Source organism: Mustela lutreola, chromosome 2, assembly GCF_030435805.1.
Source record: "Mustela lutreola isolate mMusLut2 chromosome 2, mMusLut2.pri, whole genome shotgun sequence".
Lineage (NCBI taxonomy): Eukaryota > Metazoa > Chordata > Mammalia > Carnivora > Mustelidae > Mustela > Mustela lutreola.
Genome location: NC_081291.1, coordinates 121,758,229 through 121,781,242, shown reverse-complemented (window position 1 = coordinate 121,781,242; position 23,014 = coordinate 121,758,229). Strand labels below are relative to the sequence as shown.

Here is a 23,014-nt window from a genome sequence, read left to right as displayed (position 1 = left end):
TTATTAAGGTTTAGTTTACCATAGACCATATATAATTCACCCATTTGAAGTGTACATTTCTGTGCTTTTTAGTAAGTTATCAGAGTTGTGCAACTATTAGAGTTGCACAAGGGTATTTTGCTGTAGGGACACACAAGCTATTTATCTTTTCATCTGTTGGTAGACATTTGGGCTATTTCCAGTTTTTGACTACTGTGAATACTGTAGCTATAAACATTTGAATACACATTTTTGTGTGAACATTTTTTAATTTCTCTTGAGTGGAGTTGCCATGTCATACAGTAATTCTGTGTTTGCCTTTTTGAGGAGCTGCCAAAGTGGTTTTCACTTGGCTATACCATTTTACATTCTGCCACAAAGGGTGAGCATTCCAGTTTCTCCACATCCTCTCCAACCCTTGTTACTGATGTTTTTATTATAGCCATTTCAGTGGATGGGAACACGGTAGCTCACGGTGGTTTTTATTTGCATTTCCCTGATGACTAATGATGTGTAGAGCATCTTTCCCTGTGTTTGTGGGTAATTTATGTATCTTTGGAGAAATGTCTATTCAAACTGTTTGCCCATTTTCAAGGAGGTTGTCTTTATATTTTTGAGTGGTTCTTTTCATATTTTGAATACAAGCACCTTTCCAGATATATGATGTGCAAATATGTTCTCTCATTCTGTCAGTGTTTTCACTTTCTTGATGGCATTTTTTGAAGCACAAAAACTTTTAATTTTGATAAAGTCAAATTTATCTATTTTTCTTTTGTCACTTGTGCTTTTGGTATCATTTCTGAGAAATGTTGCTAACTCAAGGTCTCTTCCATTGAGCTTACGGAGCTGTTTTGAGTTAATTTTTGAATATCGCCTGAGATGGGCATCCAGCTTCATTCTCTTGCATGTGGACATGCACTTGTTCCAGCACCATCTGTCGAAAAGACTGTCCCGTCCCCATTGGAATGGTCTCGGTACCCTTGTCAAAACTCAATTGACCATAAATCTGTGGGTTTATTTTTGGACTCTCTGAATTCTATTCACTTGATCTATAGATTTATCCTTATGTCAGTACCAACTCTCTTAATTATTATAACTTTTTAGGTATTTTTCCTTCTTAGCTGGTGTTATTTCCTTTTTTTAAATTAAACATTTTAAAAATTTAAATTCAATTAATTAAATTAATTAAAATTAATTTTTAAAATTTAAATTCAATATTATATTATTGGTTTCGGAGGAACAAGTCTTTGATTCACCATTCTTATATAAAACCCAGTGCTCATTACTTAACATGCCCTCCTTAATGTCCGTCACCCAGTTACCCTATCCTTCTACCCACCCTCCCCTCCAGCAACCCTCAATTTGTTTCCTATGATTAAGAGTCTCTTATGGTTTGTCACCTTCTCTGGTTACATCTTATTCTACTTTTCCTTTCTTCCTCTATGATCTTCAGTTTTATTTCTTAAATTCTACATATGAGTGAAATCATATGATAACTGTCTTTCTCTGATTAACTTCTTTCACTTAGCATAACACTCTCTAGTTCCACCCACGTTGCTGCAAAAGTATTGTTTATTTTAAGACTAAAAAAAGAAAAAGGTCTGAGTGTGACTCTCTTCCCCAGATTTTGCCGAACCACTGACCATGCCTGGTTATGGAGGAGCAGCTTCTGCTGGAGCCTCTGTTTTTGGTGCTACCGGATTGGATAACCAGCCTCCAGAGGAAATTGTCGCTATCATTACCTCCATGGGATTCCATCGAAATCAGGCTGTTCAGGCGCTGCGAGCCACAGTAAGCACCCGAGGTTGTGCGAATACCCTCCTCTTATTAGAGGCAGTGTGTCTTTCTGTCAGCACCAGTGGAGACTTTCCAGTGTCCTTTGATCATTTTGAATTATGTTTGTCTCACTCTGTACCCCACCATGGCCCACAGAGATTTATTTGCTTATATTCTACGTACAGCTAAAATAAATGATTGGGGGAAATGATACAGTTTAAGAATAAGGAGTAAAAAACAAAACAAAACAAAACAAAACAAAACACACACACAAAAAACCCAGGGAGCCAGCTGGGACAGATGAAAGCAACCAAAAGACCAAAACTGAAAGAAACTCCGTATCATCTGAGTGTTTATTATTAGCAAGGCTCCAAGATTTGACTTGGAGCTTCCTTGTGGCCTTGGAGCACAGAGAGATGCATGAGAGTCCATATTCAATAAGGCAGTTCTTTGGGACAAATTTTGCTTTTCTGATACCAAGACCTTAAAGAAGTGTCTCTCAGAAGTCCTCATAGAGAAGACTAAAGGCTCCTGGGAATTCTCCACTTCTGTGTCTGTGGAGGGAGAAGATTCTTCTGGTATTCATGTACTTCCTGATGTTGTCAGGAGAGAAGGGACCATGAAACTAGATGGTGGGTGGAAATCTTCCCTTCTCAAGGTAGATATTTGTTTAATATTGAAAGGAAGTTCTTGTTTTTTTTTTTTTTTTTTTTTTTTGTTTGTTTGTTTTTTTAACCCATCCTTAATTGCCACACTGTGTATAGTTTTGAGGGGTTGTCTGCTACTAATTCCTGCTTACCTGTCCTGACCGGTTGCCTGCAAGGGTCCATTGTCATAGTGGCTCTCAACTGACTCCAGGAGTGTGGCTGGAACAATCTGTTTCCCTTTAATGCGCTTGAAATATCTCAAGCAGAGTTAGTTTCATTCAGGGTACTTGCTTTGCCCCACTTATTTTTCTTGACTGACTGTTTCATTGGCGATTCTGATGATGTCTAAGCAAATTCTTTAACCTGCCCGTGATATCACAAACAGGGGAAGATGGCAATGTTTTTATGGCCGATTGGTTTGAACTGCAGAGTTGAGTTTGAAACAATGTACCTAACTAAGCAGTATTGTCATCATTAATCAAGATGCTAATCTTATCTCTACTGCAATTCAACAACTCTGCTTGGAAGAGGAGGGAGAGGAGGCACTAACACGGCCCTCGTGCTGGGCCCCCTCTGTCTGGCATCATTCTCTGCAGAAAACACAGTTGATAGGGAATGTAGTGTGTGCAGTTGGCGGGGCCAAGAAAGAGCTGGGCTCCAACAAATGGCAGACTCTCTGGTGTTCTGTACCCCATCATTAGCATCAGCCTGCAGAAATGCTGAGCTAAGATGGATACGGACTTTGGAACGCTGGTCTGCTGCTCAGATCTGTTTCCCAGTGAATCTAATTACAGACCTCAGTCGGGAGACTTGGAGAATGCCAGCTGAATGTGCGTTTCATATGCAGGGTCAGAGCTTTGCTCTCAGAGGCACTTAGGACTAATGAATTCAGACCTCCTGTCTTATCTGCTTGACATCCTGGTTCAAGTGGTCAGGATATAATGAGGCCCTGGGGCTGCATACATTGTAAAAATGTTTTATTTTATTAGAATAATAACCTGGAAAGAGCACTGGATTGGATCTTTAGTCACCCTGAGTTTGAGGAGGACAGTGACTTTGTGATCGAGATGGAGAATAACGCCAATGCAAACATTATTTCTGAGGCCAAGCCTGAAGGACCTAGAGTCAAAGATGGATCTGGAAGTAAGTTCTTGCCTTAGAGATTATCTGAGCAGTCATGACCATGCATTTGGTTCTCGCCCTTCCCTACCCCTACTCATATTAAAACCTTCACTGTCATTCAAAAGTTAACCCAGATCCTACCTTCTCATAAATGGTGCATTTTGCCACTTTGCATGGCCATGGTGATCTGAAAAAGTCTGGGACAAATTCAGAGTCATGTCCCCTAGAAGTGTGTATGCTTACGTTTTGTGCCTGCTGTCATTTTGCCATTCATTTTAGATGTTTTTTTTTTTCATGGACCATGAAAGTTTTTGTCCAAAAGAGAACATTTACTTTCATGGTAGTATTTTTTTGGAATGACCGAAAAACAATCTTATATCCTTGACCGTCATTGACCATACCAACTGCTGATAATTTTCTGAAGGACCAATCAGGAGGGTGGAAGAGATGCCATTGGCCAGTCATCCACCTTTTTTTTTTAAGTTTTTTTTTTTTTTTTTTTTTTTTTTTTTAAGTAATCTCTACACCCAATATGGGGCTCGAACTCACAACTCCGAGATCAAGGGTCTCACAGCACTATGCCTTTTCAAAGGAAACACATATGTGTCATTATGCACCAGGCACTGGTTCTAAGAACTTCACATATGACCTCTCATTTAATCTTTAACATATCTGTTTTATGTGTGAGAAAACAGAGGCAGAGAAAAGCTAATTACCTTGCCCAAGATCACATAGCTCTTACGAGTCGGAGCCAAAATTCAAATCTAGAATCCCATGTTCTTCACTGTTGTGATGCCCTGCTTTTTGGGCTGTGATCACCTCTGGAAAGTGTGTAGGCTTGTTAGCTGGCATTCGTTACCTTCTGAAGGCAGATGGCAGCATCTCTCATCTCTCAGTGTTATTTCTTCTGTATCCCCCTACCTCTAGCTCAGACACCTGGAACTAGAGCCATACCACCAGCCTCGTCAGGGCACTAACCCCCTTCTTCCTACTTCTAGGCCTGTGCTTGGGTTAATTCTTGATTGTGAAATGCCCTTCTCTCCCATCATGGCACACTAAAATCCTTACCATTATTCACAGCTTGGCCACAGATTCCATTCCATGGGATTGCTTTCCCAGGACCTTCAGAATTAGTTCTTCCTTATCTTGGGCTAGTAATAATTACACCAACATTCACAATACTTCCATTTGTGCCACGTTTAATCCTCACAATAATCCTATGAGGTAGATATAATTATTATCTCCCTTTTATAGGTGAAGAAACTGAGGTAGAAGAGAAGGTTAAGTTTGTTAAGGTCATTTAGTTAGCTAGTGATGGGTAGAATCAGAATTCCAACCCAGGTTGTCGGCCTCCAGAGCATGTGCCCTAAGCCCCATGACATAGTGTTTATTCTTCTGTTATTAGAAGTATGAAATTCAGGGGCACCTGGGTGGCTCAGTCAGTTAAGCATCCCACTCTTAATTTCAGCTCAGGTCATGATCTCAGGGTTGTGAGATTGAGCCCTGTGCTGGGCTTTGCACTCAGCAGGGAGTCTGCTTGAGATTCACTCTCTCCTTCTGCCTCTTCTGTGCTTGTGCTTTTTCTCTCAATAAACAAATAAATCTTAAAAAAGAAAAAGCATCAAATTCATCTGGTGATAAAATTATTTATATAAATATTTGTGTTTCCTATTTGGGAGCTTGTAGAGGGCAGATGCTATTTTACTTTCATAAAGCTCATGGTGTCTAGCACATAGAAAGTACCAAGTAAAAAATTATTGGATTTAATTAAATTCACATTTATAGGGGTGCTTGGGAGTGCGGTTGGTTGGGCATCTCTTGATTTCAGCTCTGGGCATGATCTGAAGGTCATGAGATCAAGCCCCATGTCAGGCTCTGTGCCGGGCATGGACCCTGCTTGAGATTCTCTCTCTCACCATCTGCCCCTCCCCCATCGCACTCTCTTTCTAAAAAAAAAAAAAAAATTATTTTTTAAATTTTACATTAGCAGCATTTGTTCCAGTAATCAGATAGCTGTGGGCTCTCATTAATGGCCTACGCATTAGTCATTTAACCAGATCTAAAATGTATGTATTGATCTGCCACTAGACATAGAGGGTGCGAGGGAGATTTTCTTTTATATAAAACAGGAATTTCTTTACTGAAACTCTCATAATCCCGACTAGGTAAAAAAAAAGATGAGATATAGTTCTCCCAACTTCCATATTCATCTAACGGGCCTTGTATTACTTTTTGGAAATCAGTGCCTTGCCTAAAATTCTAAAAGCCATAATGGATGGTATTCGATTATTCATGAGTGGGTTTTATTACGTGTTACATGTCTTGGTTCACGGCTTCCTTGATTTTCTGTAATGGACTTTTCTTTGGGGATGGTGAGTCCTCCTCACGGAAGGAATAAACCACACAGTGGGGGTCACTGTAAAGCTGCCAAGATACATGGCTATAGAAAGAGGGTGAGTCTGATCATTAGGTTTTCCTGTTTTCTGATGGAACGTGGAGGGACCAGCCACTCTCTTGAAGATGGTCATAATGATATGAAACAGCCACATCATCCCCTTGGGCTTGCTGAACTCAGAGTGATCTTCTGGTACTCCTGGCCCTGCTGGTTTTTGAGTTGAACCCTTGAATGGGATGTCACGATGATGCTTTCAAGCACCCTTTAACTTAAAGGCACTACGGGCCAAGCTCAGTGGTCTCCCTCTTCACGTCCCCCACATTTAGGGTGAGGGTAGAGAAGGAGACAGAGATGTCCTGTGAGACATCAAGTACAGGATATACTGAAGCTAAAAGCAGTGGTAGGTGAAAATTTTAATTACCAAAATCCAAAAGAGCCTGACTCATCAAATGCATTTTGTATCTGATTTTTAAGAGGAATGGATGTTTTTAAAGTAGCCTTTCCAGCACTGTGTCTTGCGCACCAGAGGTAATCAGAGAATTAATGATTAAATGAAGAATGGCTGAAGATCAGGATGTAGTGGCCACAGGAACAGTCTTGTGCTGCCTCCTCCAAGTGTCAGATGGAGGAATTGGGAGTGCACCATTTTGTGTTCATTGCATAAATCACAGGAAAAGAGAAAGGTGATTTCTTGTACTTTGCTGCATTAGCACCTGAATTCATATGTCAGTCACTTCTTTTTTTTCTCTTATAATTAAAAGTGTATTTAATAATTTTAAGAGCTTGAGAAAATGCAGATTTATGAAAAGAGAAAATAAAAACTACTTCCAACCCTACTACCCAGTCATAACCACTGTTAATGCCTTGTGTATATTCTTTAGACCTTTCTATGCAAATATAAAATGAATGCAAATATAAATATTTATAAAAATAAAACATTCTATACATGCTATTTTGTAAAGATTTTTTAAAATTTGTTTTAGAGAGAGAGAGAGAAAGCTTGAGCAAGAGAGGCAGAGGGAGAGGGAGAAAGACTCTCAGGCAGACTCCATGTTGAGCACGGAGCTGGAGACTGGGCTTGATTTCATGACCCTTAGATCACAACCTGAGCCAAAGCCAAGAGTGGGCCGCCTAACCGACTGAGTCACCAGGGAACCCTCTACATGCTATTTTATAAATGTTATTTTATAATCTGGCTCCCCCTAACTGTGAATATATATATATATATATGTGTATATATATATATATATATACACATATATATATGTCTAGATCACTGGATGTGTATTAATAATACCCATTATATAGCCGTACCATAATTTATATACCTAATTACAGGTCATCTAATTGTTATTTAAATAGAAGATGATTATATGGGTGCCTGGTGGCTCAGTTGGTTAAGCATTTGCCTTCGACTCAGGTCATGATCTCAGGGTCCTAGGATTGAACCCTCCATTGGGCTCTCTCTTAGCTGGGAGCCTGCTTCTCCTTCTCCCTCTGCTGCTCCCTGTTTGTGCTCTCTCTCACTCTCTGTCAAATAAATAAATAAACTCTTAAAAAAAAAAAGACAATTACAGAAAGAGTTTCTGATAATGGGGCTATTTTTATATTCAGAAGGTGACAGCAATTATTATTACTATTATTATTTTTAAAGATTTTATTTACTTATTTGAGAGAGAAAGAGGGGGAATGGCAGAGGGAGAAGGAGAGAGAGAAATAGACTCCCCACTGAGTTGGGAGGGAGCTCACGTGGTGCTCCACCTGAGGACCCTGAGATGACCTGAGCTGAAGTCAGACGCTTAAGCAACTGAGCCACCCAGATGACTGAGAGCAATTATTTTTAAGTAATCAAATTTTTTTAAAGATTTTATTTATTTATTCGACAGAGAGAGATCACAAGTAGGCAGAGAGGAAGGCAGAGAGAGAGGAGGAAGCAGGCTCCCCGCTGAGCAGAGAGCCCGATGCGGGACTCGATCCCAGGACCCTGAGATCATGACCTGAGTGGCTTAACCCACTGAGCCACCCAGGTGCCCCAAGTAATAAATTTTTAAAGGATGAATTTTGTTGACAGAAGTATAACGAATGCCTCCTTCAATCTTTATCTCAGTAATAAACATTAAGAATAAGAAATAAGAGAAGCGCCTGGGTGGCTCAATGGGTTGAAGCCTCTGCCTTCGGCTCAGGTCATGATCCCAGGGTCTTGGGATCAAGCCCCCGCATAGGGCTCTCTGCACAGCGGGGAGCCTGCTTCCCCTCCACCTCCCCCCCCCCCGCCTGCCTCTCTGCCTGCTTGTGATCTTTGTCTGTCAAATAAATTAAAAAAATTAAAAAAAAAAAGAATAAGAAATAAGAAACACAAGTTTCTTTTTTTTCTGTCCTCTTTCTCTTTTTCTCTATTAAAAATGACACCATAAAGAACATTCTTGGGCCCTTAGCAAAAATTTCTACAAGTGAAGTTTTTGAGTCAAATTGCCTATTTTGAGGTACTAATGAGTATTACTACATTGCCCCCCCCAAAAGGCAACTTTGCTGGCTCTCTTGCTCCCCATCCCTCCACCGGTACAGTCAGGCTAAGAACTCTCCTTATTTTTCATATATTTATTGGCTGTTGTTTTTCTTCTTGTGTTAATCACTTACTCATTTAGTTTGGTCCATTTTCCCATTTTTTTTGAGGTTTTCACCAGCTTTTTATTGATTTATATGAGAGTTTCATATATTGCACATTAGTAGTTAGTCTATAATACTGAATTTTTCAGGCCAGAGACATGTTACCTTTTTTTTTTTTTTTTAATTCATCTCTCTTTTTTTCCCCACCTCTGCAAAGCTGTATGTTTTTCTTCATAAACTTCCTGTGTATTTCTGGTTGAGTTTCTTCTCAGAATTACATTTTCTCTATGACTTATGAATACAAATTTTTCCCATTATATTTTCTAAATTGTTACTGCTGAATTTTGGAAAGTTCCTAATCTTGTAATTAGCTGTTCTGTAAGGATTTCATTAGAATTACATTGAATTTAGGTTCTCTCCTAGGAGATGTATATTCTGTGTAAGCAGGTTGTTTACATTCCCAAAACACTGCTTTTGACCTCTTTTTTGGGTTGGTGAGTTGATGAAAGCATTTGGTTTGGCGTGTGTGAAGACAATTTAACAGCTTAAGTAATCGTTTTTTAGGAGCAAAACGGAGAGTCAAAACAGATAGTCAAACCAAGTAAAACCAGCAACTTCACTTTCCTGGGTTCTGCTGTAAGGGGCGGGAGAGCCGAGCCACACTTGTCCAAGCAAAAAGAGAAGTATTGTATCACAAGAGCTGGACAGTGCTCGGGAGTCCTGACTTGAGGCATGCCCTTGATTGTGGGACTGAAACCCTTTCACCGGGTTGCTCCCCTTGGCTGTACTTCTCTGGGTTGGTGTGTGTCTCAGATAGGCTCTTCCTAATGGTCACAAGTTGGCTGCCAGTGCCTCCTACTATGTATCTCTCCAGGTGAAAATCCAGCCAAGCATCGCCCTGGAGTTCCTAGCAAAGGTCCTGGCAATCTGAGACTCGGGCTGCTCAGCCCTCCCCTGGTCACTGGCCCCACTCATGGAGCCTGAGGGTGGAGACCTCTTCCCTCCTAGCTTGTGCGCAGAGAAGGGAAGCATGATCCCTTCAAACGCTCGTTCAAATGTAGTCCTGGACCAGGAGAATCAGCATCCCCTTTGAACAGCATCACCTATGAACTGGTTAGAAATGCAAATTGTCGGGCCCCACTCAGGGCCTTTGAGGGTAGGCCCAGTGATCTGGAGGTCAGCAGGCCCCTCTAGGCCATTCTGATTCAGCATAAATTTGAGAGCCACCGTGCTAAAAGCCAGATGAGGTTACTATTGCCTTAAGAAGGAGGACAGTAGCTGCTGGGACGTCTTACACCATATTAACACTGAAAATAATGACAAGATAGGAGTTTGAATGGGGAAAGAAATGTGACTCTATAAGTACACGGTTTAAAGGAGCACTTGTATCAAATTCTTTAGGGAATATGTTAACTAAAAATCACTCTTACAGTTTTTTGAATGAGGAAATAATGTCATTGCATGAAACTTATTTTCATGTCGTCTAGTTTGCTCAGAAGAATTAGTGCTAATGACCCTGGGTCAGGTAGTGGTTGTCCTTCACTGATCGCCTGTTGTGCACTAGGCACTTCCTGGACAGCTTTCCTTTACTCCTGCGGCTCGGTGTTCACATGTGCAAATGGGCCCCAACACGGTAGGGGCCTGGATGGTGGAAGAACCAGCTGGGAATTCAGGTCTGTGTGATTTTGAAGGCAGTGCACTTCCTCTTTCATCTTACCACAGATCTGCTAAATCTCAAGGGAGGTGGGACTATTTTTCCGCAAGGCTCTCTTCATCATTACGTTCTGCGCATTTGACGGCTATCACCTTTCTGTTGAGTTTTTAAAAATTGTAAAAGTGGAAAATTGGGTCTTTAGTTTGACCTATCTGGGCTTCTGCCATTTGCAAAATTATTTCTGTTTCTATGTTGCACTTAGTGTTTAATCTGTCTTTCTTTCTTTCGTTCAGAACTCACTGATTGCCAGTGTAATTAAAATGTGATTAGGCTGTGATTACTCAAAAGCTGCTCTGGCTTCTCAGCCACATCACTGTAATGGCTCCGAGAGCTTCTAGGGCAGCAGAGATTTTCCAGGAAGGGGAGCAGAGAGACATTTCATTTTTGTAATGGTGGGGCTCCTAATGCACCAGGCTCCCTGAGGAATGCAGCAGGAATGGGATCCACAGAGCAGGAGGGTGCAGCTCCATGGGAGCTAAACACCAGTGGTTTACTCGAGGGCAAAGCCTCCTAATGCACTTGGGGTCCAATGCTCATCCCACTTCAGCACCTGTTTGTAATTCCTATGGGTTTTTCCTTTTTCTTTCCCCCCACAATGGTGTTATCAGAAGTAAAGTGGAAGTCACTCTGAAATAAGCTAATTTATACTAAAGTATGAGTGACTGAGAACTAGGAAGCATGGAGGCAATTGTTTGATATTTGGAGTTTTAGGTGGTATAATAAAGAGAAGTCAAAGGGTTTTGGTAATTTTGAGCTGTGTGGGGTTGGGGAGGCAATTTGTGGGGTTGGGGAGGCGAGGACAAGGATTCTGTCCTTGTTGTCAGCTGCCTGAAGCTGTTATTGATTTACCCAAATGCTCCTTTTGCTCTTTTTTGAGGGTATTCTGAAGTTTTCTGAAAGCTCCAAACCCAGATCCATCCATTTCTCTCTCCCTACCTCCCACTGGTCTTTTCTCAGAGCAGGGACAAGGGAAATCAAGCAGTTCTGGGTAGAAATTATTTGCAGATTGAAGGTGTTTGTGAGTTAAACGTTAGTAAATTAAGAATGATATTTTCCCCTCCGTTGTACAGAGGGAATTAGAGGTGGGTAATGGAACAGATTATTGAAGTTAGGAAGATTCAGTTGGAAAACTCAGTTTGGGTTTCTCACCAGAAGGCTGTGGAGCCCCTGGGGTTTTGGGGTCATTTCAGGGAGTCTTTTGGTGTTTTTGTATTCTGTGCACTCTCTCCAGACTGACTAAATAATGTCACACTCGTATGAGATACTACTACTTTTCAAATATACATAGATGCTATAGGGTTTATAAAATATAAATTAATTGAACTGCATTCCAGAATCTAGAGCTGCTGTGGGTCATTATTTGTTGTCAAACTATAATTTTCAAGAAGGCAAAATCATCATTCTCAGGTACATCTAAACTGAGCACAAATCACAGATTTTCTTCAACTCGTTAATTAATGAGGGAACCACCTAGCTGTGGTTATTACCGGTTCAAAGCATCTGAGAAGCTAGGATAATCAAAGATAATTTGATTGCTGAGTTAAATATAAAATTAGTGTCTCCAGATTATAAATCCTTGAAGTTACATGTTCTACTGGACAGAAATTTTTCTACCTTTACTAAACAAAAATCTGTAAGTTAATGAGTAACTTGACTAATTCTGGTATCTTTAATCAGTAGTAAGCAGTGAGGGTGCCTGGGTAGCTCAGTTGGTTATCTGCCTTCAGCTCAGGTCATGACCCCAGAGTCCTAGGATCCAGTCCCGCATTGAGTTCTCTACTAGGTGGGGAGTCTTCTTCTCCCTCTGCCCCTCCTCCCCTGCCCTGCTCCTGTTCATGCCCCCCGCCTTGCGCATGCAAAAAATAAATCAAATGTTAAAAAAAAATAGTAAACAGTGAGATGAACTTTCATCCTCTAGACCAGGGGCCAGCATACCTTTCCTCTAAAGGACCAGATATTAATAATGTTTCAGGCTCTGTGGGCCATAGTCATGTCATGACATATTTTTGTCCCTCTCCTCCTCCCCTTTCTCCTGGGTAGTACAAAAGTAGGCTATGGGCTGGATTTGGCTTATGAGTCATTGCAGTATGCTGGCCCCTACCCTAGACAGTCCTTGGGTGGCCATTCCTCCATAGGACATGAAAGGACAGGCTGCCTGCCTCTTCTGTTTTCCAAGTGTCACATTCGTTTTCTGAAGGTACTTTTTCAAAGAGTAAAATCAGAGCACCATTGCTGTTTCGTTGGGTAGGGGTAGGGGTGGTAAAGTTCTGATATGAAAAAATTCTGCATATTAGAAAGGTTGGAACCATTTTCCTATGTTCAAAGAAGGACTCGTTTTGTTGGGAGAGGGAAAGGGGGAAAGTTGCTAGTTTCAGACTATGTTTAATTCTCGCTTTCTAGAGGGACATGGTGGTTTAGGCAATGTTGTCTAACTTTTCTATGCAGGTCAGCATTTTAAAAATGATTTGAGGGGCCCCTGGGTGGTGCATTTGGTGGTTTCTGACTCTTGGTTTTGGCCCAGGTGATGGTCTCAGGGTCAGATGCTCTTGGCCAGTGTCAGGCTCCTGTCTGCTTCTGTTTGAGACTTTCTCTCCTCCCTCTGCCCCTCTACCCTGTGCTCACATGCTTTCTCTCTCTTAAAATAAATAAATAAAATCTTTTAAAAAAGTGATTTGCCTTGACTCAAACTGTCTTTTCTATCTACGTGAAAAGGGGTCTGCACATCTTTTGGGAGTGTGTACACTGATGCTGTTTTTTTAGAAGGGGCCCTCTGAGAACTTGGAGAAGAATCAGTAGTAGCTTGTCTGTTAGGTTTATTCACCTTCGTGTTCTCTTTGGAAGCAAATACTAATTGAGATTTCTTACCTGTTGAGTTTTTGCAAATGTGTTGAGAGAGATGCTCTCTTTTGCTGTCAGTTCCAGCAGGAGATCTTGAGTAATGCATGGGGTGGTTGCTTGTATTGATAAACATGGTTAATTTTAATTTAGGACCAAGATTTATGCTAATCTTTTCCCTCTTTAATTCATTTTTATGATTATGAGTATACACTGAATTGTTTTTAACCAAAGAGAGGAGAAATGCCTCGGGGGGCTTAATGACATGTTTGGGCATGTGGACTGTATGGATCTGTCCCTTTCTTTGTCTACTTGTTTTGTCAACCCATTGGCTGTGTTGGTATCCAAGCAGTGTGTCATTGTACGACCTGGCTTGACATGGACATTGCTCATTAAAGAGTCTGTTCAGTTAGTTAAGTCATTGTTTTGGGGGAACAGTGCATGGTGGAGGGAAGCCTTGGTTGGGGTGTCATGTCCTTTATTTCATGAAAATTCTAAGAGAGCAGCTTCATTTCGGGAGACCAATACTGTATCTCAAGCTGAAGAATTGGGCTGTGATACAGATGATTCCAGAAGAGTTTTAAAAACCAACCAGGGCCAAGCAACCTGAAAAGTTCTCTGCCTGCACTCTCCCTCGCTTACTGGGTAGGGCAGGTTCTTAGTGTTAGGGGACAACAGGGAGGGCAGACCAGAATAGGGTTCCTGGTAACTATCTCAGAAACAAAGTGCCAGGCAAAACGATTGTCATTCACAGTTGTTTTTGCCTAGATTCTGGTTTTGAACTTGGGTTTGTTTGTTTTTTGTCATCAATTGGTATGACAGCAACAAAAACTTAATGATGGGAAAAACAATCCCCTCTAAGTCATATCTTTCTTTTCTTTTTTTAAAGATTTTATTCATTCATTTGACAGAGAAAGATACAGCGAGAGAGGGAACACAAGCAGGGGGAGTGGGAGAGGGAGAAGCAGGCTTCCCACCAAGCAGGGAGCCCAATGTGGGGCTCGATCCCAGGACCCTGGGATCATGACCCAAGCTGAAGGCAGATGCTCAACGACTGAGGCACCTAGATGCCCTGAGTCATTTCTTTTTTTAATAATTATTTTACTAACTTTAACTTTATACTTTGGTAGGTGGTTTATAAAATATATACAATGTAAGATATAAAAACACAGGAAGAAATGGAGTGAACAGAACTATTCTCTAATTTACACATTTATTTATAAATTCAGCAAATACTTATGACATGCCTGTTGCATGCTGAGCCACCATTTTCTGTGCCAAGAACATTTCAGTAAACATAACAGACCAACTTCCTATCCTTATGGAGCTATATTCTAGCCAGAGATAAAGGGGATAGACAATAAATAAATGCACAGGTGGGTTTGGACATGGCAGGAGTTACTTCATGTTATCAGTCAATAATAAAGCAAGGTTGGGGGGAGGTTAGGGGTCAAGGTGGGAGTGGAAGGGAGAGTTGTTCTTTTGTAACTTGGTACAGGAAGACCTCTCTGAGGTGACATTTCATCCACGACCTCAGTGAAGTGAGGGGTAAGTCTTACGACATCTGAAAGAAGAGTTTCAGAGAGGGAACAATGAATGTAGAGGCTTGAAGGCCAGAACACGCTGGGTGTGTTTGAGGAGCAGCCAGGAGGCAGGAGTAGCAGGGGTGCAGTGAAGGAGAAAGTGGGAGTAGCTGAGGTGGAGTGAGAGGTAAAGAGGGAGTAGCTGGGGTGGAGTGAGAGGGAAAGACAGAGTAGCTGGGGTGGAGTGAAGGGGAAGCAGGAGTAGCTGGGGTGAAATGAGGGGGGATTTGGGAGGAGGTGGGCTTCATAGATCTTTGTAAAAGGAAGAGTTTACTCTGAGATACAGGATGAGGTATAATTTGACTTCCATTTAAACGCCACTGTGACAGCCATACTGAGAATAGTCAGTAGAGGGGAAGGAAGGAAGCAGAAAGCCCGGATAAGGGGGTGTTGTAAAAATTCAGACAAGTGATGATCGTAACTAGGATCACACATTACTAGTGGAGGTGGTAAGAAGAGATTGGATTCTGGATATATTTTGAAGGAAATGTTGACAGGATTGGCTGATGGATTGGATGTGTGTAAAGAGCATGAAAAAACCTGAAGTTGTTGTAACTTGCATGTCAACTATACTTAAAAAATGTATCAGAAAGGGAAAAAAAAAAGATGTATGTGAGAGAGAAGTCAAGATTGTGTCCTGCATGGAAGAATGGAATCCCCATTAACTGAGATAGATGAGTAGAGAATGCCCAGCAAACTGGAAATGAAAGGGAGCTTCCTCCACTGGAGCTTCCTCCACTGGACAGCATCTACAAAACATCATGCGGAATGGTGACAGACTAAATGCTTTTCCCAAAAGACCAGGAATAAGACAGGGATGTCCATTCTTTCCATTTCATTCTTTCTTTCCTTTTCTTCTTTTCTTTCCCTCTTCTCTTCCTTCCCTTCCTTCCCTCCTTCTCTCTCTCTCTCTCTCTCTTTCTTTCTTAGGGAAGGGGGCAAGGGGCAGAAGGAGAGGGAGGATCTCAAGAAGACTCCCTACTGAGCACAGAGCCTGATGTGGGGCTCCATCACAGGACCCTGAGATCATGACCAGACCTGATATCAAGAGTCAGATGCTTAACTGACTGAGCCACCCAGCCACCCCCACTCTTGTCATTTCTATTTAGCCTTGTAACAGGACCTTCTAGCCAAGGCAATTAGGCAAGAAAATGAAATAAAGGGCATCCAGGTTAGCAAGGAAGAAGTATAACTTATCTCTTTCTGCAGATGTTACAATTTTGTATATAGAAAATCCTAAGGAATCTACTAGAAACTATTAGAACTAATAAGTGGGTATAGCAAGATTGTAAGAAACAAGATTAATATACAAAATCCAATTTTATTTCTGTGCATTAGCAAAGAACATTCAGGAAATTAAGAAAATCATTCCATTTACTATCATGAGACTAGATGAGATCACCCAAAGAGAGCGAAAAAAATCAGCGTAGAGAAAAGAAAAAGTCTGTGGTCTGAGCTCCAGGTCATCAGTGTTTAAAGGTCAAGGAGGTGAGGATGAGCCAATGAGTCAGCTAGAGAACCAAGAGACCGTCATGGGCTGGGGGCAAATACTTGAGGAAGAAGGAGGTGATTAGCAGTGTGTGGTGTGGTGAGGGAGGGTAGGTGGGGACTCGCCATTGAGTAAGTAGAAGAACCTGGGTGAACAGCAAGGGAAACAAGGAATGAGTGAGAGAGGGTTGAGGGAAAGGGTCTGTCCAGAAACAATACTTTGGAAAATGGAATAAAAATAGAGCACTAGAAAAATGAATATGGGAGCCCATTTTTTCCTTATTAGATTTCACAAACACACTATTATGAAAGTTTGCAAGAAGGTGCTCAGTTTCTATACCTGTCTTGTCATAGCCTGTAAGAGTTTGCAGAGTGGACTGGTACCCACTCTGTGGGTCCATGGAATCCACTCTGTGTTGCGTGGGTCTAGCCCAGGCAAGGGGAGCCTGAGCTGAAATTAATCAGGAATGGGTATGTACCGAATTCTCTGATAGACAGCAGGAGGCACTTGTTAGAGAATAAACATTGGTCTTGCACTCAAAGGCTATATATTTCCCTGTTCAGAAAGAACAAAGTCTGAGTTTTGGTCCCATATAGTTTATTGTGAGCAAGTCAGAAACCACAGGAAGCCTATTCTGAAGCGTTATCCCTTTCTATAAATGACAACAGTTATCTGCTGTCTTCCTCATAATCCTGACATTTGTATGGTATTTTAGTCTGAATTGCTCATTTACGCTTTATACAACCCTGTGAAGTGGGTGGATTTTTCGTCTCAGTGAAGAAATGGACTCGGAGAGAGGAAACAGCTCCTCCATCCTCATGCTGCTTAAAAATGATAGAGCTGGGACTGCCCCTTTAGACCATGAGCTTGCCACCATACTCGACTGTGGGATTTCGAATTCTCTTCCAGATAGGAATTAAATGCCGGCTGTGCTTGGATAGTTTATGTCCTGTGTTATTATGAATTTGCAGGTTGAAGTTGGTGAATATGTGTGGGTGTGTGTTCTTAGTATAGCAAGGTAAAGAGACTGCCTTTCAATGTAAGCAGTTGCTGGGTTGCACCATTGTTGCCTTTCATTTCTGATCAGAAGTGCTCTTGGTTTCTAGAAATGCTGCCTTGTAACAGAGTTGTTTCCTCTTTCATAGTGTATGAATTATTTGCATTCATCAGTCACATGGGAACATCTACAATGAGTGGCCATTATGTTTGCCATATTAAAAAGGAAGGAAGGTAAGTCATTTTTAGAAAATCGATGATATCTATGTTTTATTGAGCATCTACATATGCTAGGCTCTCAGTGAGGTGTTGCACATATCCCATTGGTTCTCACGATGGTTTTGTAAGGATTTACTCTCAAAGCCATTTTATACATTAAGACCCTGAGGCTCAGAGAAGCTGAGTAGCGGTAACTTAGCCCGGAAGTAGCCATGTCAGAGCTGGCATTCAAAGCCACTCCCAACCATCTTACCAAAGTGACTTCCTAAAATAAAGATGCGTCCTGCAGCAGAATGTGTGTGTGTTTGGGACCTCCATAGGATTGCCAGTTTTAGCCCACAAAACAAAAAAATCAGGCGCCCTGTTAAATTTGAATTTCATATAAACAATGAATAACTTTTTAGTATAAACATGTCTTAAATATTCCCTGTGATGTATTTATACAAAAACTTATTTAATGTTACTTCCCTGCCATATAAACTTGACTGGGTATCCTGTGTTTTATCTGGCTTCCTTACACATCCATTCTTTTGCCCTATTGTGGTCTTGCAGTAGGTGTCTTGGGTCTGTAGGTAGAATCGCTGGATGTGTGGTGAGCCGGGAATGAACCATTTACAGGATGTAAGGCTGCTGCTCTCTTCAGGACCTTCTCCTTGGGGCTCTAGCCCCACTGAGCCCTCTGGTTTCTCTTCTGTGAGCTCCTCTCTGAGCAGCCTGAGACTGGAGAAACCTAGAAACTTGCCGGATGCCGGAGAAACCTAGAAACTTGCCCTGTCCTGGTGGGACATTGACTTCTCATGCCATGCCACACACTGTGGGAGACACTGGTTCCCACCGTGGACTTAAGTTGTGCTCCCTTTTGGTGTGTCTTTTAGTGTTGTCTTAACTTGATTAATGAAATAGTTGAGCACAGGCTGATTGATAGTAAATTCTTTTTATTACCAAGCATGATGCTCTTTTCAAAATACTTTTCCTAAGAAAAATGCTTAATTATAATTCAAAAAGCAATAAAATTTATGGTAAGGAATTTGTAAAATTCAGAAATAGAACAAAGAATATGTCGTTTGAAAACTTAAAGATAATCATTATTTATGTTTTGATACATTTCTCTTTTATTATTTTCACTGGGAAAGGGTGTACATTTGTATACACGTATATCATACATACAAATGTACATAAGCATTTATAGCTTTTCTAAAAGCTTAAAGTATGCACACGGCACATACACTTTTTTTAACCCTGTTCCCACGTCATACTATATTATGAGTATTTTCTCACTTTACCAAATATTTTCTGAAGACATTTTAATAGTTGTGGGATGGCTCACTTGCATGGCTCTTTACTTCTTATTTTGACCTAGTTTTACACCTCAGGCTGAAATAAACACCGCCGTACGTGATTCTTTGACTTAATTTCTGAGGCCATCTGTAGACTTCTACAAAAGGGATTTTGAGACCAAAGGGCTTAAAATGTTTGGCGACTCTTTTCGTAACTACCTTTTGATGGCGCTCAAGAATAAAAAAGGCAGTTACAGTTTCCCACCAGCATTCTCTCTTTTTATACAGTAGGCTTGAGTTTGGTTATCTTAAAACAACTTGCTGAAGTATGGCACAGTAACTTGTTTTCGGCAAAGCTTTCTGGGACTGACTGAAATCCATCGAGTTCTTCTGTCTTTTGTTTTCAGGTGGGTGATCTACAATGACCACAGAGTGTGTGCCTCAGAAAGGCCCCCCAAGGACCTGGGCTACATGTACTTTTACCACAGGGTGCCACGCTGAGCCTCAGATGCGTCAGTCAGCGAGAGGAAGCCACACGCCTTTTTAATTTGCCAAAAAAAAAAAAAAAAAAAAAAGCAAGCAGAAGTTGGGACAACCAGACATGAAGGAATACATGGGGTATTTATAGTTTATTTAAAGAACATCATTTGACGCTTTCTGAAATAGAACTGGGAAGAAATTTCTATTAGTGATGATACACTACTGTAGATAGTTTTTCTTTTTATAAATGTTCAAGGAGAGGATGATTTAAAAAAAAAAAAAAAGTATTTATATTGCTGGTGGGGGATCTGCCACTGTCACACCAAAAAATGGGAAGTGCCGCCAGCCCTCTATTATGATTTGGGGGCCAGTGGTGTGGCCTCACCTGCCCCCCCCCCAGTAAATGAAAAGCCCATTTTTGTTTCATATCGAAAATCAGTAATGGGGATGGGCTTTATTTGTGACACAATTTTTTCATTATACACAATTTCTGACCTATCCATGTATAGAAGATTAGAGCATCTGCAGTGAAAGGTATTTTTAATTTAATCATATCGAAAATCATAACGTGATTGTGTGAGTGTGTGAGGGTGAGACCGTTGTTGTCAACCAGGAAATCTGTGCCGGGCTGGTTTTTAAAGGTTAAAGCAGTTGGTATTAAGGATAGCTGGGAAAAGCGAGTAACTATTTTAAAGAAACTATAACTCAGGAACAGTTTTAAAAATTGGCTCCCTGCTTAGATTTTCAGGCGTAAAAAGGGCTGAGTCGTCCCTTTAAGTGCTGTCGAGAATTCACCGGGGTTTGTGACATTTGGTGAAATAAGGCCAGATGCCCCCGGCAGCACAATATTGTTCTTTGCCAAACAAAGGTAGGTAAATTCTGGTTCTCAGCAGCCCTTCCCGCTAAGGCATAGTGTGTACTTTTAGTTAAAATAGCTAATCTTACCATAACATGTAACAACTCCCTGGAATCAAAGTGCCCCAAATTTGTCCGTAATTTTCTTGTCCCTGCACTCTTTGCCTGCCTCCGTTTCTCCGTTTTCCTGGGGCTAGAGTCTCCTCTTGGCCCTCTCTTGGCTAATCACCTCCCAAATAGCAGTGTGATCTTGGGTGCCTTAAGGGCCTCGGGTGCAAAGAAACTTTTTAGGACATTATGAAAGACCATCTTTTCCATTTTGGTATCTTGGTATTTTTATTGCAACCTGGGATTAGATCAGAGTTTCAGATGCGATGAAAAAGTACAACAAAAGTGGTTTAACGTCTTCCTGCAGCGCTGTACTGAATTCCAAGGTCTCTGGAGTTTCTATTTCAGATTGGCCAGTCAAATGAAGAAGGATCTATTGCAATCTGCTTAACATGCATTTGATTGGTAGCAAGGATCTTTCTAGAAACTGTAGGAAAATAAAGTCGAACCAGCTGGGTAAAATGCCACGCAGACGATTGATTACAACATGGTGAGCGGTGAAGAGTCAGGATTCTGGGTATGATCAGGGCCCTTCTCTGGGGAGTTCAGCTACACCGTGTGTTTGTGAGGGTTGCTGTGCCCAATGCCCAGGGCCAAGATGTGGGTGCTGCCCCTAGATGGGAAAGTCTCTCATCTTCCCTGTGCCTCATTTTCCTTATCTGCACAATGACACCTGCTCTCTCTTTGAGAATATGGTGAGATTCGATACAATGACCTGCGAAAGAGTAGCACGTCGCGTGCCACGTGGGTTCTAGTAGAGTGTTCTCCCTCCTTCTCTCATCTGATCTTTTCTTCAATTTGGGAACAAATACAATTGGCATAAGGAGGGAGCTCATGGTGCAGTAATACTCTCTTTACTCGGGTTGTGGCCACTGATGTCCTCTTTTAATGTTGATTTGGATATCCTAAAACAGCCCCTCCCTGTCACATGAATCTCTGACTCCTGTAAAAAACCCCACGCTAAGCAGCCTTACAAAATCCAGTCACCTTAGGGCTGAGTGTCATGGAAAAATGACTCCAAACACACGTCAACAATGACTTGTTCTCAACACTTTTACAAAGCAAAGGCCTTCTACGGGAGTGGGGAGAGGTGGTTATTGGGGATTTGGAGTGAAATGTGGATGAAGATAGCATGTGTATTTTGAACAAAATAAAAATTTTGGTATAAAACTTTGCAAAATGGCGTAAAATCAGTATAAGACTATAGGCTAGATATTATTTAATTTCATTAACTAGAAAAATAAACTTAGCCCTTCCGATGCCTAAACATATTGTAAGAAAGTATACTATGGCTGCCTTTTTTTTTCCTGCCTCACAAAACAAAGGGCTATTTCTACAAGGCAAAGTTTTGTATATGTGCTATTCTTTACTTCAGATTGAGAGTTGGGGAAAAACTAGAGCAAATAATGGGTTTCTTTCTTGCTTAAAAGTGTATTTATATGTATACCTTCATATATACAAGGTAGGTTTCCCTGGAATAAAAGTCTGGAACATACTGCTCCATTTTCACACATATGTTGACGAGATTAATTGTGACTGAAAACTGGAATAACGTGTAGATTTTGTCAACTATCAGCCTGTGAGGAGTCCTCTGTGTGAGGTGCGGTGGTATCCTTGTGAAATTCTCACTGTGTGTGGGTGTATGTATGAAAGAGTGTACTTTTTTTCTCCTGTAAATATCTTTTGATATCCATTTGTGTCAAATCCCAATGAATGTGTCTTTGGAAAATGTATCAAAGTTTTTATTTTGTCAATTCATCTAAATGCCCATATAACTAATTAGAAATCCAGTTTGGTTCAGATTGGGATTTTTTTTTTTTTAAGGGCAAAAAGCATGCAGAAAGGACTAGTGGAAGAATCATATTTTAATGCCACTTTACATCAACATTGCTTCAGTGCTTTGAACAGACTTGGCTGTTTTCTTTCAACTATAAGAGAATGTGCCTGCCATTTCTCTGTGCTCACTTTGGGTTGTAGAAGCCTACCCCCAGTCGCTTTAGCCTGTGACTCCCAACATCTTTTATTTCCAAGACCAGCAAGGCCCACTGAGCTGCGCACTCACCCCTTGCCTTGGGCCCTTTACCTCTCTGGGCTTTTTTCTTTACAGTGAATGCATTAAGTTGGATAAGCTCAGAAGTCCCTTACTGCCCTAACATTCTATTCTATTTTTATTTTCCTGCAGTTACCACGGGGGCCAGAGGTGGGGATGTGAGGGATCCTATAGGGGTCTGTTGTAATGTGTTGGTTCGTTGCAGCTCGTACACCCGAGCTTATAGAATGTGTCGTTTTTAGTGTCTGCACTCAACCCCTCTGCCCACTTTCTTGGGTAATTATTCTACTTTTTTCCCATTCTTGAAATGCTTCACTTCTCAGTCCACGAGATACCTTGTCTCCATCCCCTTCAAAAATGAAAAACCTATTTAGAACACCTTCTGCGATGAAAGACCTCAGAACCACTTTCGGCTAAACCTGTAACATTTATAGAATATGTTCTTACTCAAATTCAGTTACAGCTAGGATCCCCAAATAAGTATGGAGAAAGTTGTCTATCACAGAAAGGATATCTTTCCTCTTGTAGGCATTACTGTTGCTAAATCGCATCACCTATGGAGTCCTGGGGAGGTGGCAGGTGACGAGAAGGACTAGGGGAAAGGATCAGATGAAATGTGATTGTACTCGTCACCTAGGTCATACATCCTAGGTTACAGAGTAAGATTCCGTACTCTTAAGCCGGGGTATAAGAGCACCTACCCAGTACGGTGAAGATTCCCTACTCTGTAAATGTCTTGAAAGAGATCATATTAAACCTCTCCAGGTCTGTGCTATTTGGTGCAGTCATCAGTAGCTACGTGTGGCTCATGACCTCTTGAAATTGGGCTTGTCCAAATCGAATTTGTGCTGTTCACGTAAAAAAAACAAAAACAAAAACAAA

General features: G+C 41.2%; 1 protein-coding gene across 1 annotated transcript in view; it reads left to right on the top strand.

The window, feature by feature from the left end:
- The window catches only part of USP13 (ubiquitin specific peptidase 13), a 108,294-nt gene extending 88,418 nt beyond the window's left edge, over window positions 1–19,876 (top strand). The window contains exons 18-21 of the mRNA XM_059163401.1: window positions 1,604–1,770; window positions 3,392–3,545; window positions 17,293–17,377; window positions 19,047–19,876. Coding sequence (XP_059019384.1) covers window positions 1,604–1,770; window positions 3,392–3,545; window positions 17,293–17,377; window positions 19,047–19,140 — 500 coding nt within the window. The 3' untranslated portion in view covers window positions 19,141–19,876. The remainder of the gene's footprint in view (window positions 1–1,603; window positions 1,771–3,391; window positions 3,546–17,292; window positions 17,378–19,046) is intronic.
- The last annotated feature ends 3,138 nt before the right edge of the window (window positions 19,877–23,014 follow it).